Source organism: Acanthopagrus latus, chromosome 17 (genome assembly GCF_904848185.1).
Source record: "Acanthopagrus latus isolate v.2019 chromosome 17, fAcaLat1.1, whole genome shotgun sequence".
NCBI classification, from domain to species: Eukaryota; Metazoa; Chordata; class Actinopteri; order Spariformes; family Sparidae; genus Acanthopagrus; species Acanthopagrus latus.
Window position 1 is genome coordinate 20,286,668 of NC_051055.1, and position 26,122 is coordinate 20,312,789.

The following is a 26,122-nucleotide window of genomic DNA, read 5'->3' on the forward strand; positions in this document are numbered from 1 at the left end:
GTCTTCCAGTAGGTGGTAGTGTTGCGTGAAACTACCTGTAACAAAGGCGCATGCGTATGACGTCACAGCCTCACCGCTTTGGCGCGATGTCCAAACAAATTTGAAAGTAAGTGGATTCAAACCGCTCGCAGACAGTAGACAGAGCAGACTACACCGTGGTCTTAGAGGTTTTTAATTGTGGCCAACGGAATTGCCGGCGTCAAAGGTGAGTATTGTGTTTCAAAGTTAGAAAAACAGTTGCTGAATAAGTTTAAGTGAAGACGTGTTGGTTAAATAGCAAAGATACAGCTCAGAAGTTAAAGCAACACAGCTGCGTTAGCCCAGCTAGTTAGCGTGCTAACCCTAACAGCAGCAGTAGTTAGCTGGCTGATGTGTGTTTGGCTTGCTTCGTTCACAACAACAAAGCCGAACTGTTGGTTACCAGAATTGAAAGACTTATAAAGTCAGTCATAGGGGCTACCTTGTAGTGTAGTTGCAATTGATCTAATCTAATGCTGCTTTTTTTGACTCAGTGATGTCGTGGGACTTTTTCGTGCCCGTGTGCGTGGGTGACCTGGTGAAGACCGGTGGGATCAACCAGTACGTCGTTCAGGATGTAGTGCCTCCTAAACAGCTGCCTCCGTACCTCAGTAGTAAGTAGTGAACTTAGACTTGTTTTGTAGCTTTTTCGGCAGAGTACTCCAGAATTCCGTTGTGTTTAGTGTCTTTGTTTATTAAAGATTTGGTTTTTTTTCCCCCACACAGAATTCAAGGCAGCACTGAGAAGCCATGGTCCTTTGTGTGTACTGGAACACTTTGACACAGGCTACAGCGTACTACAGTAAGTATTTAACTTGGTTCCTTGCTCTCGTTTTTGCTTAAGGTCCCCATGAGCATAAAGCTACATTGTTTTCTTTCAAGGCACTGTAATTCAGTGGAGCTGGGTGTGAAAGAGGATATGCTGGAATTACTAGTGCAAGGTAAGACTTTTGTTTCTATGTTTAAACTGATACAAATTCAACCTTGATAGGCTTGGGTGATCACACACTGTCTGGATTTTTTTTCAACTTTCAGTGGTTAGCGGTCTGGCTGCCACCCTGCCATCCCTTCTCGTCTCCGTCTCTGTCACAGCCGCAGAACGCAAGGAGAAACTGAATGCAGTTAAAATGAGTGTATACCTCCTCTGCAAACTCACTGAGACCCTTGAGAGTGACTCCTATCGACAGAGTATCGTCACAGCACCAGGAAAGGTATGGTTGGCTTCGAATTGTTCTGTGTTTAATGATTTTAAATGCCCACTGATGAGATCATGGCACCTTTAATGATCCAGTCAGACCAAGAGGTTGTTGTCTCTAGCTTGCTGTTAGATGGGTAGTCTTGGAAGTGTAATGGAGTTTTACTACACTGCTGTAAGGGCCCATCAAAAGTAAACCTGTCACCTTCTTTTACCCCTGACCCCCCAAGAGTAATGGGATGGGACAGGCAGGAGATGTCAAACAGTGTGTGTGTGTCAGTTTGCAAGAGGCTATAGTCTCAAAAAAGTTGGTTTGGTGGGTATGAACTACTCTTTTGGTAATCTGAGGGCATGTGTTATATGTCAATGTTAAGTACTGTGAGTGTAATATCTATGAAACTTGATTGAATGGATTTATCAGCTTTGGTCTGTCCTGCACAGGGTGGTAAAAAAGGCAAAGCTGGTGAAGGACTGCTGCAGTGGGACTCGGAGAGAGAAAAGGTGCTGCAGGCCCTTGTCCAGCTTCTCCAGCTGGATATCCGTTCCCTCTGGAGCCTCTCCCTGGTGGAGGAAGAGTTCATCAGGTACCTTGCTGATGGGGAGCCCTGGGTAACAGTGCAGTATTAGTCTTAGCTGGTTTAATTCAGTTAGTTGGTGTAATTTCCCACTTTCATCTCCGGATCTCTGCCCGGTCTAGACAATATTGTATGAAAACGATTCCTGCCTTTCCATTAGTAATGTCACACCAAATCTAATAAAGTTAGATGATGTTGGAACTGCATGAAATTGCCTCATTTAATGCTTCCATTTGAAACACTTCCTCACGATCTCAGTTTTTATTTTCAACAGGTTTTATAGTGTCAGTTTCCTACGGATAATATTGTTTTTTTGTTTTTTTATGTCTGTACTAGAAGTTTTTAATACTTGAGCTTTTGGCAAATAATCATCAAAAACAGTTTTCATAGTTCTTTTTAAAGGATAGAAAACTTTCTGTAAGGACTATGGAATTGACCTCAAGTCATTTTTCATACAGTTTTTACCTCACGACATGAACAGACTTTTAATTCTTTGTTCTGTCACTTTCCTCTTAGCTGTGTGACATGCTGCTGCTACAAACTGCTTGAAAACCCAACCATCAGCCACGTCAAGAGCAAACCCACCAGAGATTGTATAATCCACCTGCTGGGGGTGCTAATCAAGAAGTACAATCACCTCCTGGGTAAATCTCTCTGTCAAATCATGAAGTTGTAAACAAGATTTATAAATGAGGGAGCATTATATGTAAAAGGCAAAAAGCAGAATAACAATAACTCATGTTACTCAGTATACATAGCTGCTTTGGTTTGCAAGGTACTTTGATTTTAGTGTATACTCTCGCTAAACTCTTACAGGTGCAAGTGTAAAAGTGATCCAGTTACTGCAACACTTCGAGCAGTTGTCATCCGTGTTTGCCCAGGCTGTGTCTGTGTGGAGCACAGAATATGGAATGAGGGCTATCATTGGGGAAGTAATAAGGTCAGCATGCATATTGAGTTACAACCAACCATCCTCTTTGTAATTCTGTCCATGGACATCTGATCTTTTCCTTATCATAGAAATTAATTTCTTGTTATTTTTCCTGATCCTTCAGGGAGATTGGTCAGAAGTCGAGTGAGGAGCTTGCAAGAGAGGGGTCAGGGGTCAAAGCTTTTGCTACCTTCCTTTCGGAACTCGGTACCCTGGTTCCTGAATTAATGATCCCCAACATCAGTGTGCTCATCACACACCTGGAAGGAGAGGTACTGCATGCGGGACATGTTCTTCCTGCTAATGTTGCATTATTAATTTACTGCGTCAGGACTGAATGCAAAACTAGCAGCCTTAAATCAATGGAAACCTGCTGCTACATTGATATGACACAAAGGTTAATGCGACAATGTAAAGTGGTAAACCTTGTTATTAATGACTCATCACTATGGTGTGTGAGCAACATGGCAGTTCATGCAATGAAAAATAGTTCCTGTGAGAGCGCACACACACAGTTTGATTGAGTTGGGATATTTCCACTCCCCACAAATCACTGCTCTTTGTGCCTGTCAAGACTTTCTATGTAGAGGTTTATGTAGTCTGGGAAGGACCAAGCTGTTTGGTCTATAAATTTTATTGTCTGCTGTTATGGCCCAGTCGTTATCCTGGGTCGTGATTGGCTTGTGCAGTAAAGTCAACACATATATTAAAAAATGACACAAAAGAGAACCAAAAGAAGCAGAGTACTTTCTCTTTTTTCATTCTCTGTGATAAGAGAGCAGTGGAGTGTTTTCTGCTTCACAGGGTAACAGACCACTAGTCACACAAAAAGGCAGCGACTTCACAGCACTCAATGATGTTTTAGGCAGCCTTCAAGTTTGAGTTTGCCTTTACTATGAAGTAACTCTTTGAAAAAGATTTGTAAAAATGTTTTGTACTTAAGGATGAATTTCCACGTTTGGCAAAGATTTTTTTTAATGTTCGGTCATCTTTTGCCCAATGATGAGACCAAGGCGAATACGAGCTCGCTGAATGAGAGTTGGGTTCTTCTTGCCTTGAGTGGCAGGTAATCTTGGCAGTGCAGGGGAGGATGCCTGCCCTGCTGTAAGGGCCTGCCTACAACGACCTGGCTCGACCCAAATTATTCTTCTACAGTCACAGTGAGAGTAATAACTGGGAGAAGCCTGACATTGTGTGTGTGTGCATGTCCGAGTGTGTGTGTGCATGTGTATAAGTCAAGGAGTTATCCCAGCTCTCTTTTCCATTCAGTTAGTAATGAGTTGCCTCTTTGGTAATCTGAGGGCAAAATTCAGACACTCATCTGGACACAAAATAATGTTTATTCTCAACTGTTAATTTTGATGCGGGCTGCAGCTAACAGTTATTTTCAGTGTTGATTATCTGTCGATTTATTAATCTGTTATTTTCTTGATGAGTTTTTTTGTTCTGTAAAATGTACAAAATGGTGAAACATGTTGATCAGTGTTTCCCAAAACCTGAGATGACGTCCTCAAGTCTTCTTTTGTCTACAAAGAGTATACAGTCTTAAAGGAGAAGAAACCAAAAAATATTCTATCTTAAATCAAATAATTTCACCCTGTCTTCTTCAACAACAAAAAAATACAAAACAATTAATTGAGTAATATGGATTAAACTTTTTGAGGTTTGCTGTGAAATACTACAGAGGAATGCTCATTTAAAAAAGTATGTGATTAATATTTTACTGATACAAGTACAAAATAAGATGACGAATGATTTTCTCACATTTTCCCAGAGCCACACAATGCGTGTTGCAGTTTGTGAGGTGCTGGGAGAGATGCTTGTGCGGGTCCTCTGTGGTGACGGCCTAGACGAGTCTGGTAAAGCTGATCGCGACCGCTTCTTTGACACACTGCAGGAACATCTGCATGACACACATTCCCATGTCAGGGCACGTGTGTTGCAGGTCTTCACTCGCATCGTCAACAGCAAAGTACGTTTTCACAGACTTTTAATATATCTGTACATTGTTATTTAAATCACTCTTGGTAACAAAAAGGGTCTGTGTGTTTAGGCACTGCCCCTGTGTAGGTACAGTGAAGTGATGGAGCTTGCTGTTGGACGACTGATGGACAAATCGATAAATGCTGTGAAGAGTGCCATCCAGTTACTGGCAGCCTTCATTGCACACAACCCCTATAGCTGCAAGGTAAATAAAAGCATCTTAATTTTCACCCAAACAGCAGAAATGCCTCTTCAGATTTCATAATCTCACCAGACTATTTTGTGTCTTTCAGTTGAGTAGTGCAGATCTGAAGAAACCGCTGGAGAAAGAGACCGCTAAACTGAGAGAGATGAAAGAGAAACTGGAGGGAAAGGCACCAGGTCAGGATGAACCCTGTCTTCTTTCAAAAAATAAAGTTTTCTTTCTTCATTCTGTGTCACACATGCCCCATGATGAGACCAAGGCGAATATGAGCTCACTGAATGAGAGTTGGGTCCTTCTTGCCTTGACTGGCAGGTAATCTTGGTAGTGTAGAGGAGCATTCCTGCTCTGCTGTAAGGGCCTGCCTACAGTAATCCTGGCTCACTCCCCAATTATTCCTTTAAAGTTACGATGGAGTAATCACGGGGGTGAAGCTAACAGTGTGTGTGTTTGTGTGCATACATGGTTGTGTGTGTGTGTGTGTGTGTGTGTGTGTGTGTGTGTGTGTGTGTGTGTGTGTGTGTGTGTGTGTAAAAGGCAAGGAGTACACCCAACTCTCTTTGTGCTTCAGTCAGCCATGAGTTGCTTCTTTGGTAATCTGAGGGCAAAGAAGCTCAGAAAATAATTTGAACCCAACAGACCAAATCTGTCCACTTAAAAAAAAAAAAAGTAATAAAAAAAATAATTGTTCATATGTAACTTTCAGCCACATCGCACAATTGGTAAATACTATATTCTGAAGTGTCAGGGACTCATTTATTAGACACTTGATACCTGGCAACTTTTGACCTATAGCACTTAGGTCAAAAGTTGCCAGATATCAAAAGTCTTGTAGTTCTAAATGCATGTTCTTCAGGTTTTTATTGCCATCACTGTAGCACAGCAGGGAACGATTCACACAATAAAGCCTCTTATTTTGTCTGTGAACTTCTTGAAAGCCTACTAGTTCTCATAATGAAAATTCTCAACATCGTTGAGTAATTATAATTGACAGTGTCTAAAATTATGCAGTGTTGGATCCTCAAATTTTGGGGAATTGGGCCCAGCAAGTCACTGAAAAGTCTTCACATTTCATGTTTAAGGCATTGAAGGCAATCTGGCGTATGAATACAAGAAGAAAATGATGACCAAAATGATTATTTTACACTTTACCAACAGCACTCCTTTGCACACTTTGTTTTTACGCAAATTGATCCTCCTGTTATTTTGGGGGTAAAATCCATTTTCAAGGCTGTAAAGAAGATTCACAGCTTATAAATGAAGCTTCATCGAGACAGGCATTCCAGCTGCTGCCAGAAGTATTTTTCATTTTGGTTCCTTAGTAAAAAACATTACATATGATCAAATGGTTGTATTCCAGATCACAACATCCTACATTTTTAACTCCATGAACAGTTGTTTTACCATCTGGTCCTGCTGCTAGTTGATTTAGTTGTAAATTCCTTTATGCTAATTTTTCCTCTGAAATGGTCTCTGTAGCTCTAACTTAAGTCATCATTGCCTCATTGAACCTTTTCTTTTTCCTTCCTTCACTCTCCTGCCTGGCAGTGGCAGTGATTAAAGCATCAGAGCTGTGGGCCGCCATGGAGCCTGAGCTGCTCGTCACTGTCGGGACAGAGCTGGAGCCCACAAGTGAAGCTGAGAACGAGCAACAGGAGGACAATGGCAGAGATGTGGAGGAAGAAAAGGAGGAAGAAGACGACAGAGCCACAGCGGTGAAGATTGCTCAGTACCTCCGTGTCAACAAGTACAGGTGAATGCTAATCACCAGTGTTGGCCCGGGTAAAAGTTGACTCAAGTGTCACTACCTGAAGGATTTTTTTCACCCGCACTGTCAATTAGCCAACAATTTTATATGTGAAATTTCTTGTCTCCCTCCTCTATAGGAATGCTGTGCGTCTCTGTATAAAAGCTCATTCCTGCTTCCCAGAATCTGAGATGTTTGCCTCTCTGTCCAATCTCACCCCTGAGATGTTAATGAACACACTGGCTCTCATCTTCAAAGGTAAAGCCCCAGCACTGTTCATCTGAGACATTTCTATCAGAAGTGCTCTCTGATGTAAATCTTAATGGAAGCAAGATTGAACATACTTAAGGGTCATTTCTTTGTATTTCCTCTTGTCTGAAAGGTAATATAAAATCAGTTCCTTCAGTGTCATTTCATTAGTACAGGATATATTTTAAAACATAGAGCACTACACCAAAATCTTATTCGTGATATATTTCATAACACTTGATGACTATCAACCAGTATGACACAACCTCCACCAACGCTCTGCTGCAGTTTTACAGTCATGTCAGATGATACACATGTTGATTCGCTGCAAAAAAGTTGCAATAATTACATTTAAAAAGTTAGCAACCTGTTTCCCATCATAATACTGAAACAGGACATGTTCTACGCCTTTTCGAAGAGTTCCTTCCTTCGATTGCTAATTGTGGGCTGGAGCACTCCCCGGGCTCAAATTTAGTCTGTTAAAGGTGCTTTGGATACAAATACATGTAGACAAAGAAATCCCAAGAAAACTCTGTGGCACTCTTTAAAACGAAAAGTGTTTTGAGTCCCTGGCGAAGACTTGATACTGAATCATGTTGGGGTTTGTTTTTAATTTCTAAAACCATGCCATGAAAAAAAAGGCATTTTATTAGTTCAAAAGAGTGCCTTGGAGATTTCCTGTGATTTTTATGATGACCTGTATACATCAGATTCAGTAAAGGTCTGTCTGTCTTAATTTTCATCGGCACAGTTTTCTCTCACAGTCTATATCTAAATTTGATTTGATGAGACTAATCTGAGCAAACTAAGTGCTGCTATAGAAATCATGAATAAGCAAATGGACACAACACTAGAGGGTTAGCTCCTCAGGTCAAGTCTCTGCTTTCCACTTACACCTGAAGGAGAAAAATCATTCCTTTTGAGGACAACAATGTTCACATCTTGGCCAGAGAGGGCAGATGGTTTGAAAGAGGTGGAAACAAATCTGTCTACGTCAAGCTTGACCATCTTTGACCAGAGAAGGTGGCCAACTACACCTACCATGCTGTACTGAGTTCCCTCCCCAGACACCCTGGTGCTCACCTAGCTGTAGGAATTCACATGAGGGCCGGTTGGGTCAACAAATGGCTCTGACAACTCTGTAAGGACATTCCCACGCAGGGTTTAAGGCCTGCAACTCCCCTCCAGTAAGTTAGAACTGAAGAAGCCTCTTGGATGAGAAGTGAAACATCTTCAAGAAACTGAAATAAGTCCAGTTGCCCATGATACAACACTTCATCAGCTAGCAGAGTATTCCAGCATATACATTTAATATACACTCTAATACTGAAAGACAGAAAGAAATTAGACTACTGTGCAGAGGCAATCAAAATTTGACGTCTCATCCCTTAGTGTGCTCTTAATGTAAATTTAACACTTATTCCTTACACACACTAAAAGCTTCATTGAGAAAAGAATATATTTGACTTGATTAATATACAGCAGCAATGGAAGGTGGTTTCTTAGTTGAATTCCTGGACAGTTGCTTTTCAACTTACTTTTACATTTTGTTCCCTAATTTAATTTATTTTCCCTCAGGCTCTGATGAGGACAACTCTGAGCTCAGTCAGAACTTGCCACCAACTCCACAGAAGGAGGGAGAAAAGGAGGGGGATGATGGGGAGCTGAAGAAGCAGGAGATGTTGGTGCAGTACCTGAAAGATACAGAAACCTTCGCCTTACAAGTGGAAAGAGCGATCTCTGTCATTAACACCATGCTCTATTGGAAAACCACTTCAGGTAGAAGGCAATACTCACCAGAGTGCAAACCTCTTGAAAACGTATTTAGTATTTTCACATGTAACAACTGAAGTGTTTGTTTCTAGTGGTCCAGGAGGCCGTACAGTTCTGCGTGACAGTGTGTGAGTTCAGTGTCGCCAACTCTGTCAGTGGAGTGAGAAAGATGTTGCCTCTGGTCTGGTCAACTGACGCTGCCATTAAAGATGCTGTGGTTCAGGCCTACAGGCGCCTGTATCTGAACCCCCAGGGGGACACCGTCAGGTCTGTAAAACTCCTTCATGCATATGTGAGGAATATGAAGAGCTATAACAAGTGCCCAAGCTGTTTATCCTCTCTGTGTTGGTAATTTAATTGGATTTCAGCTTTATGATTTTGATTTAGCTGGGGTGTGACCACTTTGCTTCGAAATGGAAAAATGAATTGAGATGAGCTTTCAATTTCAATTATAGAAGTCCGGTTGGCCATTCTCCAAGTAATATTTTTTAGTCCAACCCCACCTACTTGAGCACATCCAAAAAAAATGAAACTTGAAAGACAACACACCTAGTTTAGAGGTAATCTGCAGCTGCACTCTCAGACATTTATCATGTGTGCATAAAAACAATCCACTAAGTGGAGGTAACCCCAACAACATCATAGATGTTGGCTTATTTCTTTTTCAAGCATCCTTTATTGATTTGGAAGAGGGTGTACTTGGGACAGATTTGAGAAACCAAACTTGGTAAGAAACAAGATGTTTTTGTTTTGTGTGTTAACAAAAAAAATCAATTGACCTCACAAAACAAACGTGTGGCCATTACCCAACCATCCATATCACTTTAGTTTTATACAAATGTATAGTAGGATGAAATGAAGTCGAGACATTTTTTATCCCTAAGCTTCACTATGAAGTGTTGTTTTGCAAAAAATTTAATGCCGATTTTTCAACACCACAGCTCAGGACAGGAGCTTTACAGCTGTGAGATGGTAATTCTAGTTTGTAAATATTTAGTCTTGCCTAACCGTAACCTGCAAAAGCCACAGGAGATATAGTTAAACCGTTGTTGTGAAACACCCCTACCTTATTTTAAAGGGATTCTAAAAATGGTAAAAGAAGTTGTTCAGATTTGACAGTATAACAAAAGCGTAGTGGTCACTGCCGCAAGCATTTTTCAAACATGGCGACAAACTCTTGATTTAGAGAAACGTGACACCCCTACTAAATTACTAGCATGCCATATGGGCATGCAAGCAAACCTCTAAACACTTGTGAAAGATTTGTGGTCTTAAAGTAGCTGTCTCATTTTTAATTAGGACGAAAGCCCAGACTCTTGTGGACAATCTGTCTGAGCTGATGGTGGATGCATCTCTGGGAACAATCCAGTGTCTTGAGGAAATAGTGAGTAACAGTTATTACTCTAACATGAATTATTTCTGTGTAATGGTCAAATATTTGAATAGGACTGTGTAGGATATTTAGGAACATGTTAGTAACAGCCATGAAATGTATACATTTGTCTTCTTTATACTTTTCTACTGTATTTTTTGGGGGGGGCTATAACCAAACATTTTTCTGGGTGTTTCTTCAGGTGCAGGAGTTCTTTGGCGGCAGCAGCAATCTCCAGTCCACTGTAGTGCAGGTGTTGTGGGAGAGGTTTACTGGTAAACGAGAAACATCTGGCCTTAACAGGCGAGCCGCAGTGTTACTGTTGGGCATGGCTGCACGGTAAGAACACTAGACAACTTTCAGTTTGCTCCTAAGAAATAATCGCCCCTTTGCTAGTGTGAAGAAAGGCTCATGCACATTTACTAAATGATGGGTTTTAACTTTTCTTTGACTGACCAATAATCTCGGTAACAATTGCCTCCCTTCTCTAAAAGAAAAGGCAAAAGTGACTCTGTCCCCTCTCAGGCTTTGTAATGTCAGATGAGTTGTTAAGGGTTAAAGTGTGTGCATGCATTTTGTTTTATGTGTAAGCCATGGAAATGTAAAATTCAGTCAATCAAAATCTGCAAAATCATATGATTGTCATCATGGGCAACACATCATGAATTGTATCGTGCGATACTCTGTGATTCCCACTCCTAATTTGGGTACTGCTCAATGCCAACACAGCTCATGTTGATTCACTCTCTCATTCTGTCCACTTTGTAGTCTGATGTAAATTTGGACACACTACACAGTGCAGAGTAGGAGGGGACGTCAACCAAAACAAATGCAGCAAAGCTGTATTCTAATTAGACATGATGCTCTATAGTTTGTATTTTATTTTTATATTTTTTATTTTTTTTAAGGCAACCTAAGCAACTGCATAATGGCTGTGCTTTCTGTTGCTGTGCATACTTTTTTACTATGGATGTGGGAGAGGTATGTACATGCAAGGACAGATTTAAGTGGAGCTGACGAGTGTGGCAAATGACGAGTCATGATGTTTCTGCAACACTGAGCAGTCCTTTCTCACAATTTGGTAAATTGCATTCACATGTGGCTGAATACAATCAGATTTTTGACAGAGCGCTATGGATGAGAAAAAGCATTTCTTCTTGAAGCAACAGTTTTAATCCTTTTGAATAAACTCAGTATTACCTTTTTTATGTTAAGTTTGGTTGACTAGTTTTCAAAACATGTACAATCTTAGAAATTCTCACGGCGCAGAGCCACTTCCTGCTACATTCTAGTGCTGCCTCAGCTACTTGACATTCAGCAAATCCTCTCATTAGTCAGAAAACAGGCTCAGCCTCGGCGCCTCTTCATTGTAATCGAAGTCACGACCATAAAACTAGGCTCCTTGCCAGTGTATTTCTCTGAATATATTTATATATATATATATATATATATATATATATATATATATATATATATATATATATATATATATATATATATATATATATATATATATATATATATATATATATATATATATATATATATATATATATATATATATATATATATATATATATATATATATATATATATATATATATATATATATATATATATATATATATATATATATATATATATATATATATATATATATATATATATATATATATATATATATATATATATATATATATATTTATATATATATATATATTTTAGTGTTCCCCCTCATTCTACCTCAAAGACAGCCACTGCTGTAGGGAAGCGAGCGAGAGAGTAAAGAGAGACGATCTGTAATCCACCCACACTGCTGCCTCTCTTCATCCAGCCGGCAGCATTCATAACCTATTAAATCTTATGTGCTTCTCCTAACCCGTCCTCCTACACGCATTATCTGGGCAGCAGCCTAGCACTGGCAAGGCCAGCGCGCAGCAGTTGGGGTGATATAGGGCAGAGATGTTATTACTTCCCTTTGCATAATCACATGATCCTTTGGGAATTTAAGATATAAAAATAAAAATAAATAAATAAAATAAAATGAATTGGTTTTTTTTGTTGTTTTTTTTTATGTATGCGAAACTAACAGGGCAGAGAGAGAGGTGGTCCTCAGTAATCTGGACACTCTTTGTTCCGTGGCTCTGGGAGAAAAAGTGACTGAAGACTTTCTTCTGGCCAGAGACACAGCTATCACCATCTGCAGCATCACTGACCACGTCAGGGTAAGGACACAAACCATGGTTTCCACATTGATCTGAGCCTTTTGATTGAGTCAGTAGGTCAGGTATCTTTTCTACAAGAGATTTAAAACCTCCATTTCCAGTTAACTCATTTTTGCATTTTGCTGCTGTATGAGTGTTTATTTATTTTACTTATTTCCTGTCACCAGCAATCAAAAGGCTCTCCATTCAGACTGCCTCAGGACCATCAGCTTTTCACCTGCCTCACACAGGCTATTGCTGAAGGTAAATGCTGATACATGTGCCCTTTGTTAATGTATCGCTGTTGGTTTCTTTTTTCTGACTCTGTATGTTGGTGCTTGTTCAAGGTGTGGTGATGGAGGACCCGTATTGGCAGGGCTTCATGGAGCAGGCTGTCCGTCTCATCTACTTCATGGCTGAATCCCCTGACCAGCTGTGCTCCCGGCTGCTCCAGCGCAGCGCTCGCCTCTTACTAGATCAGATTGCGGAAGGTGGCGAAATCAACAAGGATGCTAGCCAAATACAAGATGGATCTCAAGAGTCCAATGAGCAAGGTGAACAAGGTGAGTCCCAGTGTGTCTCTGTCTACATGGACTCAGTGTAACCTGTCCCAGTGTGCCGTGCTTTCTCAGCATACTCCTAATCACATGTGTTTCTCTACTGCAGTGAACTGTGTGTGTCTGGCCCAGCTGTTGGCTCTGTGTGGCTGCGTGGCTTTCTGGCAGGTGTCTCACCTTGAGCGCAGTGTGAGTGCTGAGCTGCGGAGGAGGAGAGGAGAGACAGAAGAGAGGGAGGAGAAGGAAAAGGGACCATCCAGCAAAGCTAAGGTAATGAGGCTGCAGATATGTGTACATAACACCTGAAGAGTGGTATAAAACAACATAGTACAATGTCCTTGAAATGAGGTAGTACGCTTGCTAAAGTGGAGGGCACTGTGCCAAAAGTGATGTCATCCATCTCTTGTGTCAAGCATGTAGACTACTCAAGTGGCAGCACATGGTCATGCACCTGCCAATGAGAGACTATGTGCCCATTTTTCATTTCAATATGGACAAGTTCAAAGGTTTTTTTTTCTCACTTTGGTGAATATAAAAGTTTAATGAGGCATCTCAAGGGCTAGACATTCTTCATTACAATACAAAGTATTAATTAAGTCTTACTAAAGTGTTAGACCTTCCCCATCTCTCCTAGATGCCTATAGAAGTCTGTTAAGTTGAGTAACCCCTCTGGACTGTGGCTTTCTCTTAATGACTCAGCTCAGACAGTCCAAAGAATGTGACTTTGTGCATGTTTTCAAATGCCATATCTCAGTGCTTCACTACTCTCCAGCAACAGGAACAACAGGAAGGCTTAGAAAATTACATTTAAATCAATAATATTGTGCCAGCAAAATGTAATTGTTTGAAAATATTCAACCATCATAGAATACATTTCTACAAAATACTTTACTTCCACCTTTACAGAGACTGTTAAACAGACAAATCTTTGCCTACTTTGAGGAGCTGTATGTCGACGTGTGACGTGATGTTTTGTTTATGGCATTCTTCTGGTAAAAGTCTGCTCCACAGAATGTTTTGTTACATCATCTACTTTCAGTCAGTGATATAGTGGTTAGCAGTTGTCTTGTGCAAGCATAAACAAAGTTGTCATGTAGTACATGAGTTAAAACTTGATTGTTTGATCAGTGGATTGATAAAAGATAAATCAACAATCATCCTGGTGATTAATTAAGCACTTGAGTCAAAAGCCAAACATCTGATGTTCCAGCTTCTCCAATGTGAGGATATGCCGCTCCTGTTTTCTGTTATTTTAACTGAATCTTTGGTTTTAGAATGACGGTTATGTAAAAATGATGTGACATTTTATAGACAAAACAATTAATTTGCTGGTCGATCAAATATAATCACTCATGATTATAATCATTAGTTCTGGCCCTATTTAAGTTCATATTGTATTTAATATTTGTCTTATCAGGTGTCACCTAAATGTCAGGTCTGTTTTGTTTAGAAGAGCTTCTGCAGACACTTAAATGTTACAATGAAAACAAAACAACCCCCTGAGTGTTGAAAATCAGCAGGACAACTAAACAAGGATTATTATAGTGGCACAGTCAGATGAGTGACAGCTCATAACTGTTCAGCCCATCAGGGAACAGGAAGGTAAACGTCCCCTTAATTAGCATTACAAGTTTTTCACATTTTTGCGTAGATGAGCAGAAAGTGGCTTACATGGAGAATCAGTCTTTGCCAGTTGGTGTGCCCGTCAGGAGCAGTGCAAAACACCATTTGAGTGAACTGAAGGTGAATTGAGGTTCATGTTTAAATACTTTTTTCAACTGTCCTGTGAAAGTGTTGGAATCCCCTATAGCTGCCTTTCAGATCTATTGGGAGTACATCAACAAACATTTCCTAAATGAAACTGCAAAGCCTTACAGTTTTATGTTAAAGAGCTCAGTCAGATTGATAGAAATGTCTTGCCCCATTGCTCATAGGAATTAAAGGGAAGCAAAAATACATTCTGGCTGTGCTATTGGTGCAGTGTGTGCTACAGGTCAGAGAGCACAATATTTTCATCATGATGTTTCTTGGAGAGAAGTGGCTGTTTTTTGACACTTTATGTTTTTTCAATAGCAAGCTGCTAATGAGAGTGCTATGGAGGAGGAGCTGGGGTTGATTGGTGCCTCTGCTGAAGATACAGAGGCAGAGCTCATCAGGAAAATCTGTGAGACTGAATTACTCGCTGGTAATGAAAACCTCTTGTCTTTTGCTTTTCTGGCCCACATGAAACTGAGTTTAATACCCACTCTGCTGTATTTTGGTAATACAGTGTTTTATGTTTCTATAACATCCTCTCCCCACTGTCCTCCCTCTACTTCTTTAGAGGAGAACCTGCTGTGTGCGTTCCTTCCCCTGCTGGTGAGAGTCTGCAGCTCCCCAGGACGCTATTCCCACCCACAGCTCACCACTGCTGCCTGCCTGGCGCTCTCTCAGTACATGATGATAAGGTTAACACATTTTCATTGTTCTTTAACACAATATGCAACACTGATGGATTTATCCATTATTTTGTCCACTTATTATATCCAAGAAACAGTTTGTCTCAATTATCTCGAGACAAAATGGCACCAGTACATCCTCGCAAATGATTATAAAGTGGACTCATCACCTCTAAAACTGTTATTGGACTACAATAGGTTTAGCTAAGTGTAACTAATAAACAGTATAAACATTATAGTAAATATTAAGCAAAAATGCAAAAACAGTAATTGCTGGTTTCCTCCGTATGATATTAAATGGGACCTTCCAGTCTTTTTTTCTTTAGAAGCTTCTGTCAGGGTTTTTGAATGAAGCTTTGAACGTCATCATCCTAAAATAAATGTAAGAATCCTCAGTTTCAGTATAGTGATTCATTGGATTAAATAGGGTGCCAAGTGAATATACACAATTTTCTTTTTTTCCTTGTAACAATTTAGGTATTTTCTAAAATGGTGTTGGAGCCAAAGTAGAAAAATGTGTTTAATTCTAATTAATGGTGCTCTAAGATTGCTGCTAGACTGCCCCATTAAAGGGTTGCCATAATGTCTAATTCTGTGATTTCCTTTGTCAGCCCATCGGCGTGTGAAGAAAACATCCGTCTCATGTTTACGGTGCTTGAGCGCTCTACTCTTCCCGTGGTCAGGGCAAATGCCATAATAGCCCTGGGAGACCTCACCGTCCGTTTTCCAAACATATTGGAGCCCTGGACACAGAATCTTTATGCCAGGTAATGTAATGACTGCAATATAAAACAAATTTGTCATGGTGGCAGCTCAAGCTCATCATCCCCAATTAAGATGAACATTAACATCATATCCGTAGCTTGTTTTGTTATAAGGAACATTCTATGCCTGGTGGCTCAGCTGAGTGGGTGTGCTGTAAATGACGTTTCCCCCTCTGCTTGTACACTTGAGCCATGTTCAGCTGGAACCCACCACCACAATGTCTCAGTGTGTTGTTCCCCTCAGCCACTGAAGTGACGCGGCTGTCACAATGCTCCACTGAGCCACATGATGGGAAAAGTTTACTCTTTCCATCAGGACTTTATAATGGGATGGCGGAAGCTAACTTTTAGATGATCTATGTGGACAAACTCTAGATTTCTGCCTCGTATTCTGACCTCTTTGGTTGCCGTGGAAACCGGCCAGAGCTTCATTCATGGCCAGTAGAAAAGACAAACCCCCAGGGGTGAACTGGGGTGGAGCCTTGGACATCTCGGACGCGGGCACTTTCAGACAACGAACAACTTAATTACTATCTGTGTTACAGATTGTGACTAAAACCAATGACTAGTGTGTTGTAATTATATAGAGTGGTTGGGTGAACAGAAAGGAATGATTTGGGGTCAAGACAAAGGTTCGACAAGGGTTGAAGCTTGTAGGTACGCTTTAATTTCGAAACCTTTAATGGTTTCCATGTGTACCATGTGTGTCTCTGCTGTTGCGTTGTTTCCCTACAGCCAACACAGAAGCTGTAGTGTTATGAAGTGTGGTATTAATTATAATAGTTGATAATGCTCACATTGAGGTGTCTCAGAAGTGTAAAACATTGTTCTTTTTTTATGCGTCATTGCCCTTCTAGTGTTTTCTGCCTGATTAGTATTTCATAGCGTTCCCTAATTGTCTCCCACACACCAACACCTCCACTGTTCTCAAGGCTGCTGCCCTGGAGCCTCCTGATAAGCGCATTAAGAATTAATTACCAGTTCATTGCTGTTGTAAGCTCCTGCATTGGCATGTGGAAGTGCCATGTACGGGTGTTTGATCTTCTGCCAGGAGTCTTGCTCTTTGGCATAAATGAGAAATGGTTAATGAGTTTCTTTTGTTCGGTGGTTTTGGGCGAGGGTAAGTATAAATTGGTCTCTGAATGCTGTCAGATTGCCCTGCCACAGCCTGTCCAATCCCATTGTATTCAGCCCGAGGCTGTGACAGTCGTTTGGTTTCAGTGACGTTCTGCCTAATAACCCATCTTAACAGAGAGCTTAATTGAGACCGGAACTGGGAAATAACAAGTGCACACGTGGCAAGAGTTTAGATTATCAGTGCATTTTGCACAGACATTCATGGTGCCCAGAGGCTGAAATGTTTAAAAAAAAAAAACTTTTGTGATATTCTGACTTTTTCTGTAGTGTCACCATCAGGTCAAAAATTAACTAAGTACTAATGTACTGGATGGATTGGCACTTAATTTATAGGGGTGTCAAGATGTATATTCAAACTTGAAAATCTAACAAAATATTGAAATTATTGTAGATTTTGATTTTATTTTCTTTTTTAGGAAACCCTTCATTGATTAGTTTGGGAAGAGGGTTTGGATGGGGAAGAACTGAGAAACTAAACTTTTTAACAAACTGAATTTCTATCTTTTGTTTAAAAGAAGGCTGGTAATTTTTGTTGAATATTTGAACTTGCCTGACTCACACTTGCAAAAAAGCCACCAGGTAAATATCAAGCAGTTGGCTTTTTTATCTAGATTTGTAAAGATCATGTATATTTTCAAACAGTGACATGGCTGTCTGTGCTGGGGGAAAAAAAACTATTCCTAATGACTTTGTTGATCCCCAGGCTTTTCATCTAACCATACAGGCTCACATTCATGGTTTTAAGTGAAATGTGTCCACAACTATTGGATAGATTTGGTGATCCCTTTAAGCCCCTGACTTGGTTTCAACTTGGCACTCAAAACTCAATTAATCTGCCTCATCAGGATGAGGACCCCTAAAAGAGACCTAACATTTAGATTTGAATGTTAGTGAGTTCGTGGACTTCTCTAGAGTCTGCTTGAGGTGCAAAACTGATGTATTTCAAATTGCTGACTAAAAAGACCTTATTATTAAAACTTCTTTTTAGTTCAAATAAGCAAATATTGACATGCTGACAATAGCATTCAGCTCAGAGCTCCACTGTGCCAAGTTCGACCTTTCAGAGCGGCTAGCATGACTGTAGGCTGTCTTGGTGCAAAAAAGGTAGAAAATTATTCAGTCAGTAATTTCATGTCCTCTTCTCCAGGCTCAGTGATGAGGTTCCTTCAGTGAGGCAGACAGCTGTGACAGTTCTAACTCAGTTGGTGCTTAAGGATGTGCTCAAGGTCAAAGGTCAAGTCAGCGAAGTGGCTGTGCTGCTAATTGACCCTGAGCCTCACATTACCAGCCTGGCCCTGAATTTCTTCAATGAGCTTGCCAGCAAGGTACACACACACACACACACACACACACACATCCCCTTACGCATCCTTAATGGAGCCTGAATAATTTGGGGGGTTTTGAACTCTGTTCTCTGTGTTACCCATCAGGACAATGCCATCTACAACCTGCTCCCAGACATCATCAGTCGCCTGTCAGACCCAGAGAGAGGCATCCCCTCAGAGGATTTCAATACCATCATGAAGTGAGTTGGATGGCTTTTCAGTACATGTCGAGTCCCATTTGCTGCCTTTGCATGCAGAGGGTTTGTCCACACTGAGCAGCACTCGGCATCCTCAGGACAAATCGTGACTTGTTTAAGGAGGAGGAGAAAATCGACAGTTTTGCTATTTAGTGGGCTTTGTTTAGATGTTGTACTGTGTTTTTTTTTTTTCAGACAGCTATTCTCCTACATCACCAAAGAAAGGCAGACCGAGTCCCTGGTAGAGAAACTGTGTCAGCGCTTCAGAACTGCCAAGTGAGTACATCTCCACCTCCTTTTCTTCTCATCCTCACACCTCTGACCTGCATCTTTTCTTTCTTTTTTCTTTTGAGTCCATCCTGCAGTATTTCATTTGTTCATCATACACAGGGGTGGACACGTGGGTAATTGGAGGGTGTTTTCAGTGAGTGACCTATAACATACACTCTGACATCTTTATTCACTCATTTTGTCATGGAAACCATGTTTCTGTGTAGTTGGGGAATGTAGGTAGAATTATCGTCCTGGCCATGCTTCGGTCTGCCTCTGACTCATGCTTCATCGATGCTCAAAGGAAGGACATTTTATATTAGACATTGGCAAAGTGAATTTGGATACAAGGGGCTCCTGGTAAATGAGATTTAGTCCAAATGTCAGGGCAAATGAGCCTTTTATGTTGAGGATGTACAATTTCTATGCATTTCACATAGTTTCCAATCAGGTTTAGTCCTGATGACTCTTATCCTACTTCTTTCCTTAGGACTGAGCGACAGTGGTGCGACGTTGCCATGTCTCTGTCTCTGCTGTCCATGTGTGAGCGTGGTTTCAAGAGGCTACAGGAGTGCTGGGAGTGTTACTGTGACAAGTTAACCGAGCCTGGAGTCTACCAGCCTCTGCTCTCCATCACCGCCAAGCTTCGTCGTGGGGCCAAACCTCAGTTTAAGGTGCTTTATGCGTATTTATGTTTTATTTGTTATTTTATTTTTTGTAATCTTTATGTTTACAAGGGTAACGTCTTGTTTCTCCAGGCCCAGATTGACGAATTTGAAAAGCGGCTGACAGCGGTTCATACACGGGGGCTGGAGAATGTAGAAAGTCCAGAGATGGATGAGGAGAACCAGAAACAAGGAGGACCTTCTGAGAGGACAGTCGCACAGACGCCTCTGGGCAACAAAGGTCGAACCAGGACAAAGAGAGGTCGGTACTCGGAGGATTTGGCTGTCCAGGGTCCTGTTGTGTGCAAATATACGTGTAGAGAAGATGGTTTTTCACAAGAATGTTCTTGTTTTTTGTTACAGGTCAATCTAAGCCCTCCATTTCCAATCACGGCGATGACAGTTTTGTGACACCTCAGAGAACTCGCAAGTCCAAGAAACCTGTGGTCATTTTCAGCAGTGATGAAGAGGAGGATGAAGAGGGTGAGTGCAACCATTTTGATAATTCAATTTTCCACTTGCAGAGACACTACAGGCTTTTCTGTCTTTCAAATCAAATTCTCATTTTCTACAATTGATCTACTGGTGTGATTGTCATTTTAGTATACATGGAGTATGAAAAAATTGTAAAGGCTGCAACTACGATTTATTTTTATTATTCATAAAGATTTGTCCTTTTCTCCATTATTATTTGGCCCATAAGATGTCATGTTTCAGCTGTTGGTTTGATGTGTAGAACTTGATCTGTGATCTGGCACAAGTTGGTTATATACTTTGGATCAATGCCACAAAGTTCAGAGTAATCTGCGCACTAAGCTGAACCACATGATGAGTCTGGAAGATTTCGGATTTGTACTTTTTACACTGAAAGTGAGCAGTGCGTAGCAGCAGTACTAAGCAAAGATCTGAGGAAGGATTTGATAGCAAGAAAGAAATCAATCTACAAATGACCAAAGATAACTTCAAAATAAGTAATGTAAAAATTTATATATGTATGTGTGTATGTGTGTATGTATGTGTATGTATGTGTATATTATATAAATTAATTTGAAATATACCTGAATGTGATTATGTTTTAAAAACATAATCACATTCATTTAATACATTTTAATTATTATAATTCACTAAAATACTTTTTGTTAAAGTTCAGACTAGGGGTGAACAAAATCTTTGATCACAGTTTATGTACTTATGTTTCACCATACAGTTATTGTTCTGTAAATTCAATGAAATGCTCTAAGATTCTCAAAAATCCCAAATATATACAGCAGAGACCCAGATACCTCCCAGTGGAAACCGTATTGCTAAGTCTCTTTTGTCGCAGTGCACATTATCTCATCGCAGGACCCTCATTCAGACTGACAGACTTGTGGCCATCTTGACAGTCCAGGGCAGCACTGTTTTGCTTTCTAGACTTCTTATCATCTTTATTTTTCCCATCAGATGCTGTAATGGCAGAGAGTGAGACTCCGAAAGTGACAACACCCATTGCCCGCACATCCCGAAGAGCTCGCCTCAGAAACTGATCCATCGTCTGTTGTCTTGTCTTATTTCCATTTCTTTGCAATTTTACATGTTTTTACTTTTTAAAATCTTTTTTATATTGTATATTTCTTTTAAAGATATTGACACATAGCACCAAACTAAAGTAGTCTGATGATGTATCTAATGACATAGGATCAAGACTTGTTTTTAATAAACCTGGTTCTGGTTTTCATAAGAAGTCCACAGCTGTCTGTGTCTGTTCGAACCTGCGTCACTCACAAAGAAAACTCCAGAGAGTGACACTGACAAATGTCTTGAGTGTCCGCTGGTTATGTCAAGTAAATTTATGCCATCATTACAAGCAGCTTTGAATGTCTTGAATGTATGTGTTTGGACAGCGGTGTTTAATGGGTTGTCACAGCTTGCCCAGACAGAATAACTACCCCACATGCTTCTCCACTTCATTTTCCTCAATTTTCTTTTCCTTTCTCACAGCACGTTCTGTCATATCAGATTCCAGTCTCTGTTGGCTCTATTCTTCAGCAGAGAGTGTGGCTGCATGTTGTTTATTTACAATCTTTTTGTTTTCCCTCTTGTTCTGTCTGACACATTTGCTGTTGCCTAGTTGGCCGCCTCTGTTCTCCTGTAATCAATCTCTTTTGTAGGTCTCCCTCCGCTCTCTCTGCCTCCCTCCCGTCCTCCTACTCTCCGTTGCCTACTTCTCCTCCAACAGCTCTCCTCTCTTCGCTGACATCTCATGCACGGTAGTTTAACCCCCCTCCTCCCTCTCCTCCCCACATCGCTAATCTCTCTCCTTTTTCGCCTACACACTCTCCCACACGTTGTCCTCTCCTAAAAGATGAGAGGGGTGCATTTTCTGTATGTGTGATTGATACGTTATGTAAAGACACTTGCCGACAACAGGCTAACAGTACGATTGCAGCGGCACTTTAGGTTTTTATCTGTGGACAAATTTCAGTTAAATGTATTCAGTGGGTGCTAAGTGTGCAAAACATGAGTACATTTGCCTGGTTCATAACTTTATTTAAAGCTTGTTTGTGCTGGTATGAAAACACATTTTGCTCACAGAAGCTGCTTTTAATTTCTTAAGAGAAAACACTCACTGATCACACGCCGGCTCTCTGACGTACATTTTCTAATTGCTGGGGTTTATTTACTTGAAATAATCAGAGCCTGCTGAACTTTGAGGTCAGTGTGTTGGATCATGCAGCTCCTGCTAGTGTTGTAATTTGGCGGCAGGGGGTACAGGGAGCAGATGGCACTGACAGACTGTAACTTACCCAGCAGAGAGGGGAGGTCAGTGCATGCTGGGAACAACCACGGAGACAAAGGGGAGAGAGGGAGGCTAATCTGCACGAGGAGCATTGTTACCACATGGGAAATGTATTATTCAGATTAAGTCGTGACATAAAACACGTGAGTCTCTCCGGCGAGCTCACTTCATAACTCATTGGTCTCATTGATGTTGGCGCTCACCGACTGCTGCCCTCTGACCTCTCCTGTGCAGCACTAGTATGGCTCACGGTACACACAGTCACCTTGGCAATGACAAGCACTCACTAAGACTATGACATCACTCCAAAGAAAAGGAGATGAGGAGGAGGAGGAAGAAGATGGGGGGGGGGGGTCATCTCTGGCTCTACAAAACCTCTGCAGCATCCCAGCTGATGCCCCAACATTCAGCTCCTGCCAAGAGGACGGACGCAAGAGGAAGAAAATCGTCCTTTTCAATTCCATCACAGAGCAAGGAGTAGGAGGAGCCAGCCGAGTGAGATAGTGATGCTCCCAGCAGGTGCCAACAAGTGAGAGGTAGCCGAGAGAGAGACCAAGAGCGAGGGAGATGGAGAAGAGCCTGTGAGAGCGAGAAGACACCCCGAGCCCCGAGAGAAATCCAACCACAGGTGAGCTCATTTAGATTTTCTTTAAAATGGTTAGACATTGGTGTAAAACTTTTATTTTATAGTTTCTATGAATGCAATAGTTACTTTTTATAGAATAACAATGAATCAATTTGGAGCTGCTTTTTAATTGAGCTACAAATTTTGAAAGAATACAGTTTCAAACCTGAATGCAACCTTGGGTATCATCATGAAGTAAGAAAATCAAAACTTAATGTTTTTGTCTTTTTCTGAAAAGCTCCTTCTATCATTATTCTTAACCACTTTCCAAAAAAATCTTCCCAATTTTACAAAGGACTGGACATAATAAGTCCAACTTGAAACACTGACCGACCCTTAAATCAGTGACTCGATGTGGCAGAAAGATTTCCTCAACAAAAAACTTAATAAATGTGACCAGATTCTGTTGACTTATTTGTTTGTCTGTTTTGTTTTTTGTTAATCTAAATTTAGAAGCCTCACCAGAGACGGGGGCTGCAAATTAGCTCCGGCTTGATGCCCTATATACATGTGTTGCATTGCTTTTCTGTATGTATTTGAAATGTTTACAAATAAATGAAGCAAATGATTATTTTTAAAATCCTAAAAACACAGATTGATGATTGAGACCTCTCACATTTTCTCTTAAAGATGTTTTTAACACCATAATTTTATATTCCCTGTCTGTATGTATTGCAGTGTTTTCTGCATGATGTGATCTGATGTATATTTGGGTATTCGCAGCTTGTGTATTTTCAGTCCTCCTGCTCCGTTTTTTTTTCCTGCCCGACATCGCTGCTGCCATGCTGTGTCCTGTGCTGCTTTGTGCCGCTCTGCTCCTCCTGACGCCCCTGGAGATCACGGAGGCTCGCGCTCTGCACCCTTCTCCTGATGCCGCGCAGGTAGATGGTGGGGGGAGGTAAAAGGGAAGGGGGGGGAGGCGGCAGGATGGAAAAAGGAAGAAAAGAGTGGATTGAGAGTGGATGTGGGATATAAAAGAATAGTCCAGGAGGAGGGGAGGGAGTGATGGAAAGAATAAGAGGAGCAGGGAATGAAATGTATTGCTGATTGAATTATTCTCCCTCGCACACTCCCTAACAATTAAATTTCACCCCCCCCCCCCTCCTGTAGTTCATGGAGCAGTTTCTGGAACGCTACAATGACCTTTTGACCCTGGACGACCTGGAGAACCTGTTGAACACCCAGCCAGAGGAGCAGTCCACCTTCTCCTCTGGGGCCAAAGCGGCAGAGTACCCCAAATGGGCCGACGCACAAACGCAGGCTGAGACCCCCTGGCTGCGCCTGCTGAAGGGGGCTCTGGCCAATCAGAAGCGAGCAGAACCAGACCGGTCACGGAGGGGATGGAACCGAGGGTGCTTTGGTCTCAAACTGGATCGGATCGGGTCCATGAGCGGACTCGGCTGTTAGTGGAGAGAAAATGAAAGACTGATGACGTCCTTCTGAGAGTAAATAAGTGGGAAAACACACATGTAAAGGTGTTGATGTGCAGAGAGGGATGTTTACATGCGTGTACACTACATGTAGTCTGGTGTTCACATGCAGCTAATGTGGTTTCATCCAGCGTAGGTGCCATAGATCAGATGCTTCACACTATCCTGGCTGTTTTGATGGAGCAGCTGTAGTTTTATTCCATGTGTAAAGTGAATATTAGAACTTGTGAGCAATGTTTACATCAAATTGATCATATTTGGCTGTTGGGCTTGTTTTTTTTAAAGTAAATTGGCACTTTCTGTTTCTGGCTTGTCTTCGTACAGTAAATGTAAAAGTGTTTAGATTGTTTTTTGGTCAGGGGATTGTGTGTAAAGTCAGGTCCATAAAGGACGGCACCTGTAACTCCTGCTGTTTGTTTTTATGTTGACTTATGATTTGCATGAATAAATGGATTTGACATTTGCTGTGCTCTGATTTTTTTTGTGTGTGTTAGATTCATCGTCCACTTCTGTCTCACATGTCAATTCCAGTTTGTTGACTCTCTCAGTCTTTTTTTTTTTTTTTTTTCACTCTTGGTGCTTTCTTAAATCTTCCAATAGTTGTTGGAGAAGTTACATTTCTTCCCACATCATTCTGGAGGACTGGTGGCCAATCCTAATAACTGAATGTATGAGGGCCCTCTGCTGCGTCCAAAAAACATTCTGGTTTTCCAGCCAAGTTCCAAGTGCAAAAAGAGTGAAGCGCACAAATCTAAATATATTGGCACTTCTTCCAGATAATCTCATTGAATATGCCACCCAAAATGTATAAAGTATGTGTCTTATGTAGATACATATGATGCTGCTGTGCTGGTGAGAAGAGCACAGAGACAAAAATCCACACAGGAATCTCTAATGTTAAAAATGTTTCACAGAATATGACGTTTTCATGTAGAACCTCAATGGCTGTAATAAGAAGTCAATCCATTTTGTTATATCACATCATAATGATCACTAATAGGTCTCAGAAATACTGTATCGAAAATTTGATGACACCAGTGGTTGCAGGTGATAATCATGTGGTATGACTGAAAACTCCAGAACAGCTGCTAAATGGGCCCTGAGGTGAGGCTGTTTAGTCAACTTCAATAAAACAATGACATTTTAGTGTTTATTTACCTGCTCCACAGGAAAGTCAGGTGAAGTTTCGCAGTTCACAACACATTTCTGATCTCTGAGCTCCTGGAGACTTGGATTACAGCAGATGAGCTCTACAGAGACATTTTAAGATGTGTGTTTTTTGTTTTTTTTTTAGGTTCACATCTACTTCAGTTGTTTAGGAGAACACTTTTTTACTGTGAAGTTCCAGAAACATTTTGTGGACCACAAAACATTTTCAGCAGCATGGAGATGAAAAGATTTTTTATTATTTATTTATTTATTTTTGGGGGAGAAATAGGGTCTGTTCACCTTGTGTATCTGAAGCTGGGGGGTGACTGGTAGGTGACTGGAAACCAACACATTTTCTCACATTTTCTTACACTAATCAGGACTGTTTCTGACCATATAACTTGTTTATTACTTATTTTGCCACACTAGATGGCAGTCTCACTCCATCCTGTGTTTATTTGTTCTCCACCACACAGAGCTGACCTCTGGACTTTGCACTGGACTTCAGTGCAGGACATAAGTTGTATAAATCTACTG

General features: G+C 40.9%; 2 protein-coding genes and 3 non-coding genes across 5 annotated transcripts; all 5 read left to right on the forward strand.

The window, feature by feature from the left end:
• The first annotated feature begins 45 nt into the window (after window positions 1–45).
• Window positions 46–21,325, forward strand: ncapd2 (non-SMC condensin I complex, subunit D2). The gene is made up of 32 exons (XM_037074854.1): window positions 46–205; window positions 513–632; window positions 745–820; window positions 901–959; window positions 1,054–1,229; window positions 1,655–1,797; window positions 2,305–2,432; window positions 2,605–2,728; window positions 2,844–2,991; window positions 4,494–4,691; window positions 4,773–4,907; window positions 4,996–5,083; window positions 6,453–6,657; window positions 6,791–6,909; window positions 8,479–8,679; window positions 8,766–8,940; window positions 9,973–10,057; window positions 10,248–10,384; window positions 12,138–12,270; window positions 12,438–12,513; window positions 12,597–12,812; window positions 12,916–13,076; window positions 14,880–14,991; window positions 15,130–15,253; window positions 15,856–16,011; window positions 18,293–18,470; window positions 18,576–18,670; window positions 18,863–18,943; window positions 19,428–19,611; window positions 19,696–19,864; window positions 19,966–20,085; window positions 21,046–21,325. The coding sequence occupies exons 2-32, from the start codon at window positions 515–517 to the stop codon at window positions 21,126–21,128; spliced, it is 4,203 nt and encodes a 1,400-aa protein (XP_036930749.1). The 5' UTR covers window positions 46–205; window positions 513–514; the 3' UTR covers window positions 21,129–21,325.
• Window positions 1,273–1,565, forward strand: LOC119006860. The gene has a single exon (XR_005070913.1). It is a non-coding gene; the product is annotated as a small nucleolar RNA U85 (small nucleolar RNA).
• LOC119006862 lies at window positions 3,714–4,024 on the forward strand. Its single transcript, XR_005070915.1, has one exon. It is a non-coding gene; the product is annotated as a small nucleolar RNA U85 (small nucleolar RNA).
• LOC119006861 lies at window positions 5,148–5,511 on the forward strand. The gene has a single exon (XR_005070914.1). It is a non-coding gene; the product is annotated as a small nucleolar RNA U85 (small nucleolar RNA).
• A 1,450-nt stretch (window positions 21,326–22,775) lies between the features above and the next one.
• Window positions 22,776–24,899, forward strand: wu:fj39g12 (uncharacterized protein LOC563937 homolog). Its single transcript, XM_037075095.1, has 3 exons — window positions 22,776–23,009; window positions 23,730–23,887; window positions 24,117–24,899. The coding sequence occupies exons 2-3, from the start codon at window positions 23,789–23,791 to the stop codon at window positions 24,411–24,413; spliced, it is 396 nt and encodes a 131-aa protein (XP_036930990.1). The 5' UTR covers window positions 22,776–23,009; window positions 23,730–23,788; the 3' UTR covers window positions 24,414–24,899.
• Window positions 24,900–26,122: the final 1,223 nt, after the last annotated feature.